Source organism: Neophocaena asiaeorientalis, unplaced genomic scaffold (assembly GCF_003031525.2).
Source record: "Neophocaena asiaeorientalis asiaeorientalis breed wild unplaced genomic scaffold, Neophocaena_asiaeorientalis_V1.1 scaffold597, whole genome shotgun sequence".
NCBI lineage: Eukaryota > Metazoa > Chordata > Mammalia > Artiodactyla > Phocoenidae > Neophocaena > Neophocaena asiaeorientalis.
In genome coordinates, this window is record NW_020172664.1 from 1225114 (window position 1) to 1243557 (window position 18444).

General features: G+C 45.5%; 2 protein-coding genes across 11 annotated transcripts in view; both read right to left on the bottom strand.

The window, feature by feature from the left end:
• CYP26C1 (cytochrome P450 family 26 subfamily C member 1) overlaps positions 1-5264 on the bottom strand; it is a 7875-nt gene extending 2611 nt beyond the window's left edge. The window contains exons 1-5 of the mRNA XM_024739544.1: positions 5061-5264; positions 4323-4547; positions 3561-3836; positions 2054-2212; positions 3-142 (exon numbers count right to left, since the gene is read on the bottom strand). Coding sequence (XP_024595312.1) covers positions 3-142; positions 2054-2212; positions 3561-3836; positions 4323-4547; positions 5061-5264 — 1004 coding nt within the window. The remainder of the gene's footprint in view (positions 1-2; positions 143-2053; positions 2213-3560; positions 3837-4322; positions 4548-5060) is intronic.
• A 1692-nt stretch (positions 5265-6956) lies between these two features.
• Positions 6957-18444, bottom strand: part of EXOC6 (exocyst complex component 6) — a 192321-nt gene continuing 180833 nt past the window's right edge. For 4 of the 10 annotated variants that reach the window (XM_024739505.1, XM_024739503.1, XM_024739504.1 and 1 more), the window contains exons 21-22: positions 9304-9416; positions 6979-8238 (exon numbers count right to left, since the gene is read on the bottom strand). In XM_024739505.1, the coding sequence (XP_024595273.1) occupies positions 8106-8238; positions 9304-9416 (246 nt within the window). In that variant the 3' untranslated portion in view covers positions 6979-8105. Of the gene's footprint in view, positions 8239-9302; positions 9417-11335; positions 11537-18444 lie in introns of those variants that run through there. The other 6 variants (XM_024739500.1, XR_003002485.1, XM_024739506.1 and 3 more) reach the window with 6 other exon arrangements.

Consider the following 18444-nt stretch of genomic DNA (forward strand, 5'->3'; position numbering starts at 1 on the left):
ACCCGCGCCCCAGCCCCTGCGCCGCCAGCTCCTGCCGGATCTTGGCGATGGCCGCCGGGTGCTGCAGGAGTAGCAGGACGAGGGACGTGCTGGCACTGGCCGTGGTGAAGAAGGCGGCGAAGAGGAGCTCCACAGCTGACTCCTGCAAGACAGCCCGGGAGCGCTGAGTCTCCATTAGCCGGGCCTCGGCCTCGTGACCCCCTAACTGAGGCGCAGGGGCCCCATATTTGCCGTTGCGCACAGGCCAGAGCGCCGGGTGCTCCCGTGGCGCGGCTACCTGTGCAGGTCCTGGAGTCGATTGAATCCCAAGTCCGACACTTGGGGAAGTCACAGATAGCAACGAGCAAGAGGAGGATCTATCCACTTGCCGTGGGAGGTTCCCAAAGATAATGCCAGGAACTTTTTTTGTGTACTGTTCTTAGCGCTTTGCGTGTGTTAACTCATTCGATACTCACCCCGATCCTGTGCGGCACAATGCCCGTTTTACTGAGGCTCTGAGAGGTGCTCGAGGTCCCTGCCGTCACCAGTCCCAGTAGCCGAGCTGGGAGTCCAGCGCTCTTAACCATGAAGTGCTGCCTACAGCGCTGCCGACAACCCCAGCTGGGCGCCCTGACAGTAACGGCAGTGGAACTGACCAAGGCACCCGTAGCAGCAGCGCCAGCCTCCCACCAACGCAAGCATCGTGCTCCTCCTGCTTAGCGGTGGTCCCAGTGACTAAACCTCTTCCTGGTGTGCACTGCCTGCCTCTGCCCTCCCAACTCCCCGTGTGCTGTCTTCCTTCCTTGCAGCACCCAGTTTGTGTTTACACACTGACTGATGTTATTATAGGATGAATATGTACCCCTCCCGTCTCGCACCTCGAGGGCAAGGGCTATAGTTTGCTCACTGCTGTATCCCCAGGCCCAGCATGGAGCCTGGCACTGAATAGGTAGATAATAATATATGTGGAATGAATGACCTGATCCAAGGCTAACTGCCTGCCCTGCACAAGATGGGGAGCTGGGACAGAGACCTTGGGGCTCCAAGGTCCTCCCTGGCCAGCCAGAACTGAAGATTTCTGGCCAGTGGGTCCCTTCCTGAGAACCTGGAGGGTGTTGTCACCAGCTCCCCAGCCCTGCCAAGGCTGAGGGACCATCCACTTCTTTCCATACTACTCCCCTTCCCAGCCCAGAACTGCTCCTATCCACTGGCTCCCCCATGACTCAAGAGCCCCCTGGTCATCTGTTTCTAACTCCTTTGACTCTTCCAGACTTCACAACCACCCAGGAGTCAGGAAAGAGGTTATTGGTCCCATTCTTGGAGAAGAAACTCAGGCTGAGTGAGCCCCACCCTTCAGTGGCTGGCTAGTGGAAAGTGGGAAATTGAGGCCCCGAGAAAGGATGGGAGTTGCTTATGGAAGGCTTGAGGTGTTCCCATTTCTAACTTCCCTGCCCCCCAACCTCTCCACTCCTTTTTGGGTTCTCAAGCAGGTGGGTCCAGGGACCACTCCAAAGCTTCCCTCCTTACCTCCGCTGTATGTGCACTATGCATACATGGGGAGGGGTTCTAATTCTCCAGGAGATTCTGCAGTGGCAAAACAGACAGGTAGAGAGGTGCCAGGTGCCAAGGTGGCTCATGGAAGTGTAGATTTGGGGAGGAAGAGGGGAGCTTCAAGGAGACTGTGGAATTTAGCCCTGAACTCTTAGGGTTTGTAGAGAAAAGGGGTGAAGAGCGCTTCATAGGCAGGGGGACAGCAGAGGCAAAGGCATGGAGTGACAGAGAAGTGGGGGAGGGGGAGAGCTGTTTGCTGCCAGAATCAGTAAGGGAGGGCCTAGGATTCATGCCATGGACTCTCCTCTGAAAGGGATGGTGACTGGCCCAGGGCCACAGAGATAGTGGGTGCAGCTGAGCCATAAGTGGAACCCAGGTCTCCTCTTTCCCCTCGCCCTGAGGAGTGTCTGTGGCTCAAAGTGGGCCCAAACAGGATGTAGCTCCATTGCTCCAGGGATGCAGCATGTGTGTAGAGACCTGCTAGAAATGCAAAAGAGGGGAGGAGAAATCTCCCGCCACCCACCTTCAGCTCCTGCACTGAGAGCTCATGGCCCAGCTCCCTAGTGCTGTGTATGATCCCGTCGAGGGCATCGCCTGGCTCCACAGCAGCCTTGTCTTCATGAAGCTTCTCTGCAATGGCCTCCTCCAGGTGCCGATGCAGCTGGTCCCGTGCCCGGATGCCCTGTTGTGCAGGGAGAGAAGGGAGGTGGGGCAGGAAGGCTGAGGGGACCAGCCCTGGACACCTACCCCCAAAATCTTCCCAGTGCTGGTCTGGCTCTGCTGAGATCCTGGTGTTAAAAGTTTCCCAGCTTAGTTCCATGCCTGGCACATAGAAGGGGCTCAATAAATGCTTAGGAATTTGTCCCCACACACCATTCTCTCTTGATCACAAGCCCCCTTTGGGGCAAGGCAAACAGTTACTGTCCTCCTGATGGGAGGATGCTGAGGCTCAGAGAGGTCAAGCCATTATCCAGAGTCACACAGCTGTCAAGTGTCCATGTCTGGCACAGAACCCTGCCAGGGAGTCAGTCCATTGTCCTTTCCCTGCACAAGGCTCAGGCAGGGGCAGTGGGCACCAGTGCAGAGAGGAAGGGACACCTTGATGCACTCAGAAAAGCTCTGGCTTAAAGGACACTATTGGAAGTCTAAACATTTAACCTTTGCAAGGGGTAGGCAAGAGGGCTGGGGTGGCCCTCCAGAGTTCAGGGAGCAAGCACAGCGAAAGCATCTGCCTGGAGAAGCATTTTGAGCACTTGGGCTTTTTACTCAGGGGAGATGGGGTTCAAATCCTGCCCCCCTCCCTACTAGCTGTGTGATCTTGGGTAAGTCATTTAACGTCTCTGAGCTTCAGTTTCTTCATCAATAAAATAAGAATATTTTGCAGACTGAGAGGATTAAATCAGAAAATATACCCAAGGCAATCAGCGCGTATAGCATATACGTTTATACATAACTATTAATTTTATTCAGGTGACTGAAAACCAGGGCACCAGCACAATAAAAAGCCCCAGTTCGGTTGCTCTCTGGGCCCAGCCCATCGCTCTGAAGTCTGAAGAGGCCATGGTTCTCTGATCCGGAAACTAGCGGGCCTGGGGCCGCAGGCGGGGAGCCGGTACCCACCCGTCTCCAGCTGGCGCCGGGCTGGGTCGGGGCGGGGGGCGTGTCTGCGGCCCTAGTGCTCCCATCCATTCCGCAGCCACGGGGCTTCCAAAGAGGCGCTGGAGGCCAGGGCAGGAGGCGCCGCTCTGGGGAGGGGCTGAGACGACTGGCTGGGCGCCCGCCACCAAGACCCAACGTCGGGGAAGCCGGCGGCTGCTGGGGCTGGAGCCCATTCCTCAGGCGTGACCCAGAGAGGGTGGGTGGCCCGCCGCGGGTCACACAGCGAGTCAGGTCAGAGGCCAGCCCCGACGCCCACCGCCACACCACGCCGCCTCCCCACACTGTGCAGAGCCTCCATCTCCCAGCAGAGGTGACGCCTGTGGCACACCGAGGGAGCCCCAAAGGGAAGGTTTGGGGAGGGGCGGCAGTACCTTGCGCAGGCCACTGAAGGGCACATCTAGGGGCAGCGAGAAGAGGTTCTCCACGAACTGCTCGAAGGTCCGGGCCAGCTCCGAGCACTGCGCCTCGTCTAGCCGCAGACCCAGTAGGATGCGCGCAGCCATGCGAAAGGTGAGCGCTTTGGCGGCGTCATAGACAGCGACCGGCCCGCGGGTCGCGCACCAGGAGCGCACCTCACGCCGCAGCGCCCCCTGCAGGCGAGGCACGTAGCGCTCCAGCGCCGCGCGGTTAAACACTCGCGCCAGGATCTGTGGGGAGTGCGCGGGGTCAGCCCTGGCAGCCGTCCGGCTCCCTCCGCTCCACGACTCCGTAGGAGCCAAAAGGCCAATTTCGGCCTGTCTCCTCTTCTAAGAGACCCGGACCCAAATGTGTTGGGTTTTGCTCTCGCCATTCCCTCTAGTTCTTTTCTGATGTGCACAGTCCCTCCCATCCATCCAGGCTACAGGGGCCACCTCCTCCAGGAAGTCGTCGCTAACCCTCTCTAAGTTTGAATTTCCAGCGCTTCTGGTATCAGAATCGCATAAGATCAAAGGTGAAAGGACCTTTAATTCCGAGTCCTGGCCTTATAAACCAAAGCCGGGGAAGGTAAGGGACTAGCCCAGTGGCACCCACTTGTTAGGGGCCCTGGCCAGGTTCACAGTGTACCCCTAACACCTCGCCCCGGCCTGGCCCACAGTAGGTTCTCTGAAACCGCGGGTCTGACGTCCCGACGGCACCTTCTGTTTTAGGCTCACCTTGCGCCGCTGCCGGTGCGGCTCGCCAACCGCGCCGAGCAGTGTGTGCGAGCCCAGTAGGATGTGCGCGCTCTGCGGCCACTGGCTGCGCACAAGGCGGTGCTCGCCCAGCAAGATTGTGCGCACGTTCTCGGCGCCGCTCACGCGGATCACCGGCCTGCCCAGCAGGTGCGTCTTGAACACTGTCCCGTACCGCTCCCGGCGGGAGCTGTGGAAGCGCGAGCCCTGCGAGCCAGGAGCGAAGAGGGATGGGGCCGCTGGGCCTCAGCTGAGGATCTAGCCCAGGCCTCCCAACTGCCGCTTGATAAAAACCTCCTGCTCTAGGCTGGCGCCTTAGTCTCAAATGGGCCTCGTGACTACCCTACGGTAATGTATCTGCTCCTGTTCCCACTGGTGAGATGAGGAAACTGAGACTCAGAATGGGGACACGAGCGCCATAGAGCTCACTGCTGAGACTTGCTCCTGACTCCTGATTCTATGGTGGCAGGACATAGGGTCCTGGAACCCCTCTGTGCACCCCCGCGTTTTGTCGGTACTTAAGTTGCGTTGCAGAGTACGCCAGTGACATACGGTCCGGTCCCTTCGAGGGAGCAGCTGGGCAAAGGTCAGGGCCGTGTATGCTCCCTGGAGCCCTGGGCGACAGGAAGAGGCTGGCTACGAACCCTGGGAACATTGAGAACCAGTGGGGGATAGGGAAGAAGGGGCCATATTGGGGTGCGGAAACGACGAACTGCTCACCTGAACTAACCAATGCAGCGTTTCCCCGAAGAAGGGCCAGCCCATGGAACCTTTGGGCAGGGGCAGGGCAGAGGCTCGGTCCCGGCTCAGCGTCCAGCGGAGGGTCCAGAGGTGCTGGGCCAGGCTGAGCAGCAGACCCGCGCACAGGAGAGCGGTGCCCGCCGCCCCCAGCACCGACAGGCAGCTCAGCCCCCAGGGGAGCATGGCGAGCCTGCCGGGACCAGGCCACTCCGAGCGCAGGAGGCGCAGGAACTGCGGCGCCGGCAGCGCGCAGTGTTCACCTGTTCTGTCCGGAAAGGGCCTGGGGCTTGGGGACCAAAACCGAGATTTACAACCTCGGACAAGGACTTCGCTCTAAAAGCAGACGGGCAGCGGAGGGCAGCAGTGACCACGCGCCCTTAGGGAACGTGCCTTCATCGAGACCCGCGCGCTCAGGACTTTTCCCGGAGTCCGACGGCTCCCGGGCCAAAACGCAACCCCCTTGCGCGGGCGCCGGCTGCCTGGGGACCGCTCGAACCTCCCACCTCCCACCTCCCCTGGTCAGCACTCCTTCGATAGAAGCAGCGAAGGAGGGCAAAGAAAGGAGCAACTCACCGGTGTTGCCAACCAGGGCTGCGCGCACCCGGACTGTAGACCCCCGCCCACCTCTCTCTTCTACAGCCTTTTAACCCTTTTCGGCCCACCCAGGCCACATTTATATAGATATTGGCTCCCTCCCTACGGATTGATACCGATTCACACGACGTGACCCGCCTCTGCATATTTAAAGCGCTCCACGCAGAGTAATGATTGGAGGCGGTGGGCAGCGGCGCGTTCTCCGAGGGGTTGGAGTGGGGAGTGGCAGCCGCTGCGGCGCTACGGCTAAGCCGGGGGCCGTGCCCCGCGCAGATCCTCGGGCGGGGCCTGCAGTTTCGCGCCAAGAACCTCGCGGCTCCCAGCAGGAGCTCGGAGGGTGGACTGACCATGCGCACGGAGGTAATGCGGGCTCTCTCTGGGATCCCCACCCTCGAGCTTCCAGGTGCCCCGTCCCCTCCCGGCACTCCAAGCCTAAAGGGCTGGGGGTTCTCCCCCTTGCTCTGCTTCTGTTTCAGGGAAACTGCGGTCTTCGATGCCTACCTTGGCATCGCAAGCCCTGATGGCCGGGGTTGAGAATCTCGACATCCCCACCCCTCCGAGGTCTCTGATCTACCACTTCCAGAATCCTTCAAAAGATGGTAGTGTCACTGCTTCTCAAAGCTTCACAGAGACCCCCTAATCCCACGAGGAGCAGATATCTCCCGGCGCCTTTCGGGACTCGAGGACCAAATTCACTGTCCCCTCCCGCTTCGTATCCTTCCCACCCCATCAGTCTACATGATTGCTTCTTGGGGCTTTCTGTGGGACCCGAAATGCCCCAGGACTCGGGCGTCCCAGTCCCTACAGCGCAACCCGAGGGGTGCGGGGTGTGTGTGTGTGCAGGGTGCTTGTTTTCCTGCGAACAGTAAAGAGAACTCCTCAAGACCATCACCGCTGAGGACCCACAGTGGTCTGCTCCAAGCAGTACAAAGGAGGCGTCTCTCCGAATCTGGGGACGCCTCATCCCAAGCCGGGAGACGTCCCTGGTGACCTGGAGAGCTGGGTAAGGCACTGGAGGGTCACTACATTCCAGTCCTCAAAGAGAACTAGCAGCTCACGGCTTCTCTGGTAACTTCCAGATTGTATTGTCCCTGGAATTACCATATTTTTCATGTAATATTTTTTATAACGTTAAATACTTTAGGATAAGAGACGGTCAAGGGAATAAGTGCTTATTTTCTTTGTTTTGGTGACACTCCCATTCCAATAACAAGGGAATAATAGCCCTTCTGAAGAAAGCAGTTGTTTTAAGTCAGGAAGCTCTAAATAGATGCAGTATCATTGAATTTCCAACAACTTGCTCAACCTTTTTAATATTTAATCACAAAGTCAAGAAATGTACATATAATTCTTTGCACTTATTTTACAGAGTCAAATAAAAGTTTCTTACAGGCATAAATCCTGAAAATGCAAAAGGATTATTCAGCATAAATACAATGAAGAGAAAGTAAGGATCAGATTGTTATTACCATCTGGACCACAGTACTTTACACAGTAAAATGTACATTCATTTTAGGTTTTCCAGAGTTCATTTGGTTTGGCTTGTTTCCACAGTGAGGACACGGTACTGAGGTCTGCTCTTTGAAGAAAGTAACCTGACCCCTGTGGTAACTTCTGTGTGTAGGAACACATCTCTCCTAGCACAAGCGGCACCTGAAGTGGTTAGCCCCACTTAGTTTCTGTCCTTCTAACTTGAACCAAACCAAACCAAACCAAATAAATGGGGCCAGCTACAAACACTATAGTTAGAAATATTAACCCTGCTGAACAGAAACACCTTGCATCTTTAGAAAATCAAATTCCTTTTCTTCATATTCAGATTAAATTAAACCACCCAAGTAGAACAAATAATTCAAATTCTTATTGGGTTAAATTAAGTTTGACTTCAGGGACCTTTAAAGATTTATATTTCCTCCCTCGAAATCAGCAGAATTAGAAATTTTAGTCTATTTAAATAATATTGAGGTGAAAATTAAAGCGAAAAGTCAGAAAATGACAGTGAAAGATCAGACATAATTTCATTCCAAAACCAGATACTGGAAAACAAACAAAAAACAAAACAGAAAAATCATTCAAGTCTAAGTAGAAAAAACACCAATACATAGAGGCATAAGTTCTTCTAATGTATTTACACAATCAGTTTCATAGACAATTTTTGACCTGATTTATATATTAGTTTTGCCTTTTTTCCCTAGAAGTGAAAAAAAAATTAATGCCAGGTTTTCCATATATAAAATATTATTCAGCTATCTAAAAATCCATACAAATGATATTTATAATTCTTTCTTGTTTAAGCTCTCTCATCAGTGTCTTTTCTCTACTGTATTTTTGAATTCTGCAAACAACTTTCTGTATCATGACCAGTGCCTGTTAGAGATCAATGTTGAGACACCATGGATTTGGTGTCACTGAGTGCAAGCAATGTGAAGTTTATGTGTGCTGGGACATACCATTCAACAAACTTCTCAGCTGTTTCACAACTGTCTCTATCAACTTCTGTTTGTCTCGATCATTCTTCCTGAATTGAGCAAATATATTGTTCTTTTTGCTAGTATCCTTCATCCTAGGAATATACGTGAATGAAGAAGATTAGTAAAAGGAAATTAAAAGCTATACTGTCACAAGTGAAGTATCTTGGCATGCTCTGGATTATCTCACACTAATCCTATGCTTGAAAAATATACTTCAAAGAAAATAGGTACTAATAGAATTACAGAGAAAGCAACCACACAAAATACTAGTATGTAAATCTTAAGCAAGTTTCCTTACGTGATACTATTTTCTAACATCATTCCATAAAGTATGCTAAAATACATACCCTCTATGGACTCTGCAAATCACACTCATAGCAAGACAAGGTGAAAGGAAAAATAATATTAGAAAATTTAAAGCAGTAATTTGTTTGCCTCAGTGGTGTTTCATGGCATTGTAAAACAAGCTTACATTTATTTAAAATAGTTCCTATGTCCTCTCAAATCAAATACACCACAGATATTTTGAAATGTGGGGAATATACACTTTTAATTCAAAAATTGAAAATTTTAATAGTGATGCTTATAATGAAATATGGTAGAGTGAAAAGAAAACCTGCCACATAAAAGAAGGAAAAGTAACACCTACACTTGTTTTACTTTTAATTGGACGAGACGCACCAGTAAGTGTTCTGTTACTTCAGTTTTTAAAATATCAATTTTTTGAAACGCATACCTCTCTACCTGTAAAGAATCCAAGCCCATCATGGTAGGATCTAGACAGCACTGGTGGCAAACATTCCAATCCCTAACTACGTTTTACAAAATACTTTCTTTCCTGTGTTACAGTATTAAAAAAAAAAAGTTCCAATTCTCACTTATCTGCAGTAAACATATTTCTAAAGCCAATTAGGTCAGATATTGAGGATACAATAGGAAAAACGTTTTGTCTGTATCAACATAAACAAATCTCATATAAAAGTACACAACACTGAAGGCGAGAAAGAAAGAGGCTTATGTTTGGATCATTAAAATGAACTGAACTTTTAAGTTCCATATAGACATTTCTCTTTTGATAAAAATTTCTAGTTCTTCAATTATCACTGAATCACAAAATGCTAAAATGGTATGCAAAAACGTCTGCAGAATATACTCACTTCTCCAAAAGAGTAAGGGCTGTGTTTGGATTCACCCGAAGGTACTTAGAAGCTGGCTGACCATAATCAGCTAGATAAGTAGACCAATCCCAAACCATAAACAGGTCAAGGAGCTGAGGAAGATGGGGAAAAATGTTAAAGCAACTTTTGACTATCCACAGCTAATACATAAAGGATATGCTACTCTTGATCCATTTTAATATGACCTGCTTCTCAGATGCAACAGAGTAAGGAATCTCATTTTTAAAACTTCATTAACTATATTTGATAACCAACATAGTGTATAATATCTTTTCACTTTTCAAATTACTAAAATTGTCAGGCCTTGCCTTTCTAATAAAATACTTAATTGCATTTTCAAATAATTGTAAAATAATGAAAAGTTATATAATTATATGAACACGTACTGAGGTATAGAGATTTAATCTTTACACATTATTCAGTTCATACTCAAATTTAAATTACTAACTGAAGAATTTTAAAGAACTTAAATTGAACCTTTTTTTCTAAAAAGAGGTTAAGTATGTTTACCTTTCAAAGAAGTCATTTGCACCTAGACTTTTCCCAAAGTAATTTAAACCGAAAAGCTCAGATAATCTCAATGAAGTGCATTAAACAACCTCTTCTGGATTCTCCCTGGTGATAGATCCTCAGTAGTGTTATGAAATGAGGCCTTCAGGACTCAGCCTGTTAACTCTAGGCAATCATTTTGTATAAACAAACAACAACAAAAAGGAAACCTTCTTGTTTTCCGTAGTGTTTTAAAATTGACTATTTGCTTTATAATCTCCAGTTAGAATTGTTGTCAAATATGGAAGTAATCTTTTAAAAGCAATGCAGTGCCTAAACCAAAGCACCAAACTCCTTATCCAACTTTAAAACCCTAATCCCCTTTAAGCCACTTAAAACCAACTTCCTATCCCCATTTGAATTGTTTCAGAAAGATAAATGTTTTACTTACTACCTTCCTTCGGTTTTTATATTACTTTTTCTTTTTGTTTTAGCTCACTTTATAAGTAAAGGGTGTATTGGTTTTGCTTTCAAATGAAGCAAGTATTTGTATTTACTCATAGGATATGTGAGCCAACCCACTGGCTCTGAGAGGGATAAAATTTCTGGGGTGGTTACAACCTACAGAAAGTTACAAGAAACTAGCTCTTCCTTAGGAAGATAATGGACTTGCTTGACTCTTCCCATCCAATATACAGCTACTAATAGAGACTTTCTTGTACAAAGCAGAAAATTCTATAATGAAAATATTTACTACTAATATTAAAAGCCACACTATTTTCTTTCGGGCAACATTCTAGGCCATACCAGCCATACCAAAAGTTAAAACACTGGTACAGAAACTACACTGAGACAATGTTAAAAGAACACAGTCTTACAAAGAAAAGGGAACATATTTCAAGTTCTGTGTAATTTTTGACTCTTGCTTAGCAACAAGTACATTTTCCCCTTCTTTCACAAGGAGGAAAAGTTACCTTCTACACTCTGCAGTGAAAATGTAAATTAGTATAACTTCTCTGGAATGTGAATTTGCAGTATGTATTTAAGAACCTTATAAAAATGGCCATTCCCTTTGATTCAGTAATCCTACTTCTAGGAATCTAACTTCAGTAGACAATAATAAAGGTAGATAAAAACTTATGAACAAATATATTAATCTCAAAAATGTTACTTGTGCTATCAAAAATTGAAGGAAAAAACCCCACTGAAAACAGCTTAAATCTCAGTATTAAGACAATGGTTAAGTAGTGAGGTATATCTATCTATAAGACGTATCATGTGGTTATTCAAACTGATGCTTACATAGAATTTTAAATAGCTTGGGAAGTTTATGATAAATATTACTACTAAAATTACATAAAAACCCATCAAAAGAGAATGGAAAAAATTTTGAGAAAATGTTAAGAAGAGTTGTAATTTGTGTGGTGGGATTATGGGTAACTTATTATCTTCTTTATTTTCATAATATTCTACAATGGGCATGTATTAACTTTAGAGTTAGAAATAAGCTTTACATACATACATTTTTTTTTTCCAATAAATTTCAATAATGAATTCTCCTCATTCAAAATAAAAGCCTCAGTTCGAAGGAGTCCTCTCCCAGGTATACGTAGGTGTTAGCTCAAGTGTGTGTGGGCATGCGCATAGTCAGCAACCACTTAATAATGTACTGGCTGCAAATTCCCTTTCTTTCCAAAGGCAACAGCAACATGACCTTTGGGACCTGGAAGAAGAAGAGGCCTTAAAATAAGGGCTGATCTACCCCCAGGTGGGAAAGGAGGAGCCCATTTAATGAATTTAAAACCTACACCAACTCCAGCTGTGAGTATAGAAATGGTTCTTTTACAGCACAAAAACAGACTTTCCTAGATAAAGAAATATTATGCTTACTTTTTTCACGTATGGTCAGACACTCATATGCAAATTTCTTATTGCTAGAAATTACAGGAACCACAAAATTTAACCTAACTGCCCATCCGTAGACAAGTCTAATCCACATGCTTTCAAATTTACACTAATACTTTATAGCAATACATACAGTGCATAGTTAACTTGTAGATATCAATGGAAATCTGCATAAATTTGCACACTAATGGTTAAGGAATGCATTGCCAAGGTGGATAAAAGGGCTAAGGATCTAGATAACATTCACTTATTCATTCAACAAATATCGACTGCCCACCTACAACGTGCGGAACTACTGTGCTAGGCACCAGAGATACAGTATTGAATGAGACAAAGTCCCTGTCCTCAAAGAGTTTACACTGTAAGTGGGGAAAGTGCGGAGGCAGAGTTCATAAGGAGACAAGTAATATTTTATGTTAACATGAAGAATTTATAAAGAAAAAACTATTCACACACAATTTTAGTAACTTAAACTAGAGTAACATATGAGGAAGCTACTGTCAATTTAATATTAAGTAAGCTAGAAACTGATTTACATAGGAGCTAACACTGCTTGCTCTGTATTCTCAGGCCATGAATCCAGTGGCTATAGACTTGAGCACCATTTCAGTGTCTATGCCCCAAAGGATACATGGATGTGGGTGGAGAGGAATGATAAGGCCTAGCAAGCATGCTGATCTCATATTCTGATTTCTCATTTCCACGTGTGTGACAGGGCCCTGTGGGGCTTCCAGGCGCAAGAGTCTTTTTTTGTCCCCCAATTCTTGTAGGCAAGACTCCAGCCTCCAAGACCTTCTCTGAGTTCCAAAGGGCAGATGTGAACAGTTGCTAATCAAGGGAGGAGCAGCCAAGAAACCACCTGACTAAAGGGAGCAGAGACTCTCCTGAGATTAGGAGACCACCTGAGACCACCTGAGACAGATGAAAGGAGGGCAGGCTCTGCACATACCTTAATCTTGTCAGAGACCCCACCCTTGAACCACTGTTATAAAACCCTTCATCAAATTCTCTGGGGTTGGGACACATAGTTTTTTGAGACAGAAGCCTGCTGTGTCCGCCCCCCCGCTTTGCCTGGCAAAGCAATAAAGCTATCCTTTTCTACTTCACCCAAAACTCTGTCTCTGAGATTTGACACCAGTGCAGAGAAGCGGAGCTTTCGGCATCATAAGGATTTTTCAAATGCATAATACCACATTTAATAAGTAAATAGAAACAAACTTCACGGAGCTGTGCAGGCAAACTCATAAAGTATGTCCAGCAGAGCGTAACCTCTCAGTAGATATTCAAGAAGTATCACTCTCTGGCTGACGATGCCAGACCACTATTCCAAGTTACTTAGGAGCTTTTTTTCTTAGGCTTCATGAGTACAAAATATAAGCACCCTACAGACAATTTCAGTTTATGAAGACAGCTCTAGAAAAATGCCAAAGTTGGCCAGCAGGCAAACTAGGGCAAGTGAATGTAGTCAACTGACTTCCACCTTTCCCAGGCTTTCCCTGGGGCTTGATAAAGAGGATAGATACCTTTATGATAAGGCATTGGGTCTAATGTTAATTGAGGTAAATGATCTTCTTAGAGAAAGAAGCACTAATATTTCTGAATGGTCTACCAGTGTCCCTCCATCCATAACAATTATAAGATCCTTTTCACTTTTTAAAGTACAGTTATACTGACATGAAAGATGTAACACAAGACTAGGACGTTATTCCTGGGTCCTACCTAACACTATGCCTGGCCAGATTTACGGACTGAGTCCATTTCTATAGGCTGCTACCTATGCCTATTTTGACCAAGAAGCATGATCCCAGGTCTCTGGGATTGTTTAAAAAGAACGAGACTGCTCTGGAGCCAGAGTGTGACGGGAAGGGATGCGGAAACTGGAGTGGCACCAGGTACAATCACTGACACTCCTCTTCACTCCACACAGTCATTGCCTTGGGGACTGCCTCTCACATTCGGTGAGGTTTCACAGGATGTACTATGTCCTTAATATTAAAATCTAAATTATGGAAAACCTTACTTCTCTATCTCAAGTTTTACTTTCTTCAGATGGCAGTAAACAAATAATACATTTGTTATCAATCATACAAAATCTCCCTCAGTCTTGGAAATAAACTGTAAGACATGGTCTCAACAGGTGAATTTATTAGTTAACACATATACCTGAAATCCAAAGATGTAGACCAAACATGAACAAAAATAAAATCTCCCCTAGATTATCCAAAAGCAATTTTACAATTACTTATTAAAGGATAAAGTCAGCCATATTAAAATGAAAATTGGTATTAAGTTCTAAAAATGCATTTGTTCCAATAGTCAAGTAAAGTAATTCCACCTTAAATCCTTTAGGGAAGTAAGCAAAGTATGGATCATATAAAAATGAATAGCAAAATAATGTGCCTCAGTTCTATTTCATCATGATTTATAAGATTACTTAAAATTAGCAAACTAACTTTTTTTTGCACCAAGGATTCAAAAACACCCTTCATAACTAATCTGATAACATAAGGTGGGATTTATGCCAACTTTTTAAAGTGTGTTGTATGTTTCACTTCCTCAGCCACCCCTGTGTGTGTCCAGCAAACAAAAAGATTCAGCTTAAGGAAAGAAATGGTTGCATGGGTGGTCCATTTATATCCTCAAAATAGTTGAATCACGGAAGAATCACTGAATTAGTCTGTGTCAAGGCATTTAGCTTGCTGACAGCTTCTCATCCTAAGTCGCACTCCAAATCTACACCCAAGAAACTTGGGGTCTCAGACCTGTTGAGATCACTTTGCACAAATGACACAATGAATCTAGGCCAACTTTAAACCATTCTATGAAACTCTTGAAGTGACTTTTTGCTTTTCTAAAAGTGAACCTAGAGTGCCAGGTCATTTTTTCCTTGAATCTGGTTTAGCTTTCTTTGTTTTGGGTCTTTTGGGTTTTGCTTTTGAAGCACCTCAGGGGCAGTGACCCAAGGCAGAAGATAAATAAAGTTAAGCCAACCTCAAGAGAAAAGCAATTGGGGATACCAGGTTTGCTTTTGTAAATGTGAACAGTGACCTGGGGGCTCAGGGTCAACCTTAGTCCCCCAAATTCCCCTTTCCAAACACTAAATCCACCTGGGGGACCTCAAAGTTGCTTTGCAGATTCCAAAAGTAAACCAGGAGATCATTTTTCCTTTGCTGCCAAAAAACAAAGCCAAAGCAAGGGTTCTTAAAGTGCTTCAGAGATTTAAACAACAAAAATCCTAAACCAGAATGTAGCTTTAAGGAAGAAATATGAGTAATTAGGCACTGGGGATTCAAGAAAAATGGGTCTTATTAAACTGGCCACAATGGGGGGAAATACAAGTCTGTTTTCTAAATAGATGTTGAAATCAAATGACGAGCTCTATATGCTTTTTTTAAAAAATAAATGTATTTATTTATTTTTAGCTGCGTTGGGTCTTTGTTGCTGTGCGTGGGCTTTCTCTAGTTGCAGTGAGCGGGGGTCTTCATTGCAGTGCACGGGCTTCTCACTGCGGTGGCTTCTCTCGTTGTGGAGCATGGGCTCTAGGCGTGCGGGCTTCAGTAGTTGTGGCTCATGGTCTCTAGAGCACAGGCTCAGCAGTTGTGGCACACAGGCTTAGTTGCTCCGCGGCATGTGGGATCTTCCTGGACCAGGGCTTGACCCTGTGTCCCCGCATTGGCAGGCGGATTCTTAACCATTGTGCCACCAGGGAAGTCCCTCCATCTACTCTTTTTTTTTTTTTAATTTATTTTTTTTAAATTTTATTTATTTTTGGTTGCATTGGGTCTTTGTTGCTCTGCCTGGGCTTTCTCTAGTTGCGGTGAGCAGGGGCTGCTCTTCGTTGCGGTGCGTGGGCTTCTCCTTTCAGTGGCTTCTCTTGTTGCAGACCACGGGCTCTAGGCGCAGGGGCTTCAGTAGATGTGGCACGCGGGCTCAGTAGTTGTGGCTCGCGGGCTCTAGAGTGCAGGCTCAGTAGTTGTGGCGCACGGGCTTAGATGCCCCACGGCATGTGGGATCTTCTCGAACCAGGGCTCGAACCCGTGTCCCCTTCATTGGCATGCGGATTCTCAACCACTGCGCCACCAGGGAAGCCCCCCTCCATCTACTTTTTAAAGCACTTGGCTTTACCCTTCTCCAGCTATTTGAAAACATATTTGGAAAATTCCACATGAGCGTGGAAGAGAATTTTCAGCAGCAGTTAGAAAGGGCTTGGGCAAAACCTGTAAAGAAGCAGTATTGTGCTTCCACCCACCTCACTTTTTGCCCTCAGGTGTTAATTGCCCTCATGCTGACTTTTGGCTCTCTGGTACACCTGACCCCTAACCGGTGCCTGCCCTCTTTAAACGTCCCATCTGCCAAACCCGCTCTCAGCCAGCCTTTCCACTCCTACCTATGTGAGGATCAGAAGCAAGCTCTGAGCACATTGTGGCTTAAAGGCATTCATCTCTTCAAGTCACTTAATTCAAGTGAACTGCACACAGCAGAAGTAGAACGTTCTTAAAGTATTTTTGATGGTAAGCCATGTAATAGTCCTAAATAACTACTAGGTAGGTTTGGAATTTGGGGGGAAAAAAAGAGGCAAAAAGAATTTATATCATCAGATTTATACACATCTATATTTGCTTTACCTTGAATTTCTGGGTCACTACCATGGCTAAAAGACCATGCAGATACATATACGTGTACAATTTTACGTGGAAATTTATTCTTTATTAAAAAAAATTTTTTTAAAGGCAAGAGGTATTTATTTATTTACTTTTGGCTGCGTTGGGTCTTCGTTACTGCGTGCAGGCTTTTTCTAGTTGCAGCGAGTGGGGGCTACTCTTCGTTGTGGTGCGTGAGCTTCTCATTGCAGTAGCTTCTCTTGTTGTGACGCACAGGCTATAGGCACGCTGGCTTCAGTAGTTGTGGCTTGTGGGCTCTAGAGCGCAGCCTCAGTAGTTGTGGCACACAGGCTTAGTTACTCCGCAGCACGTGGGATCTTCCCAGACCAGGGCTCGAACCCGTGTCCCCTGCGTTGGCAGGCGGATTCTTAACCACTAAGCCACTAGGGAAGTTCCTCTTTATTAAAATTAATTTTATCAAGTAATACATGGTTAATAATCAAATGGGGCATGTCATGAAAACCAACAGTCCATTACCCTACCCTTTCCATTCTCAGAAGCAATCATGTTAACTCTTTCTGTTTTAATACTGGTAATTACCTCGATATCTCTAAATATGCTTATTTTTCTAGTTTTTATTTATCATCTTGTAGTTATCATATATGAGGATTTACCTTACTTATACTACCTTCCTGTTTTTGGTAGTTATAACAATTTTTCTCTATTTTTGCTTTTATAATTTAATATAATTAAACTCCTAGTTTTTGTTATATCACCTTAAAATTTTTTTTTAAGTTTTGAGATATATTTCACATACCATTCAATTTATCCATTTAAAGTATACAAATCAATGGTCTTGAGTACATTCACAGAATTCTGCAACTATCTCAATCAATTTGAGAACATCTTTATCCCCCAGAAGAATACCCATACCCATTAGCACTCACTTTCCAAACTGGAGTCATATAACATGTGGTTTTTTGTGTCTGGCTTCTTTCATTTAATATAAAGTTAGTGGACATTCGGGTTATTCCCATTTGGCGGCTATTATGAATAACAACTGCTATGAACAAGTTTTGTGTGGACACGTGTTTTTATTTCTCTCGGGTATATATCTAGGAGTAGAATTTGTTACAGAAACTTTTAAGAGGATCTTTTGACGCTCCATTTAGTAATGTAAGAATATTAGCACCTTATATAGTTGAATTTTAAATAATTCTTCTGGCAATTGGGGTTTAAAATATTTATATTATGTATTTAAACCCAAATAACAAAAGATGTGTAACTGAAGTTTTCTAAAAGTTATTTATGAATGCAGAATATATTAATAAATTATTATCAATAATTTGGGGGGACTGCCCTGGCGGTCCAGTGGTTAAGACTCCGCGCTTCCACTGCAGGGGGTGCGGGTTCTCTATTGCTGATTGGGGAACTAAGATCCCGCGTGCCATGCGGCTCAGTGCCCCCCGACCCCAACCAGAGCCACCGAAGAAAGAATTTTTTCATCTTCTATTTCTAAAACACGAAAAACCTTGTAACTATCCAAACAGAAGAGAACACTTCAGGTATTTTGCTCAAGTAGATTTACCTCAAAAAGCTGAGTGTGATTTTGGTTTTTATGATACCTTTACATGTATATGTGGCTTGTTTTTCTTCAGTCATGAGTACCTAATTCAGCTGCCTCATACTCTAAGGCAAGTCACACACTGAGTGCTAGCACTTACCTAATTACCAAAACTAGAAACCTGGATTCAGGTTGCTTTGACTCTTCTCTCTCACAACTCCTGCATCTTACTTATTGCCAAATTGTGTCAATTTAACTTCCTAAATATTTTTTTCCTAAATATTTCTTGAATTCACTTGCTACCTACCTTCCACCACCACTACTACTACTACTGTCCTAGGTTAGATATCATACTCTCTCCCATGGGGCCTTTGGTCTTGCCTATCCCCTCTGCTTCTCCTTCTAATACGCCAGGATCCATCAACCTCCACACTGCTGCCAGAGAGATGCAGCTCAAATACAAATCTTATCATACCATTCACTTGCTTAAAACTTTCAGTGGCTTCCCAGCTCCTACAAGATAAAGTTCAAGCTCCTTAACATGACATGCAAAGTGACTTT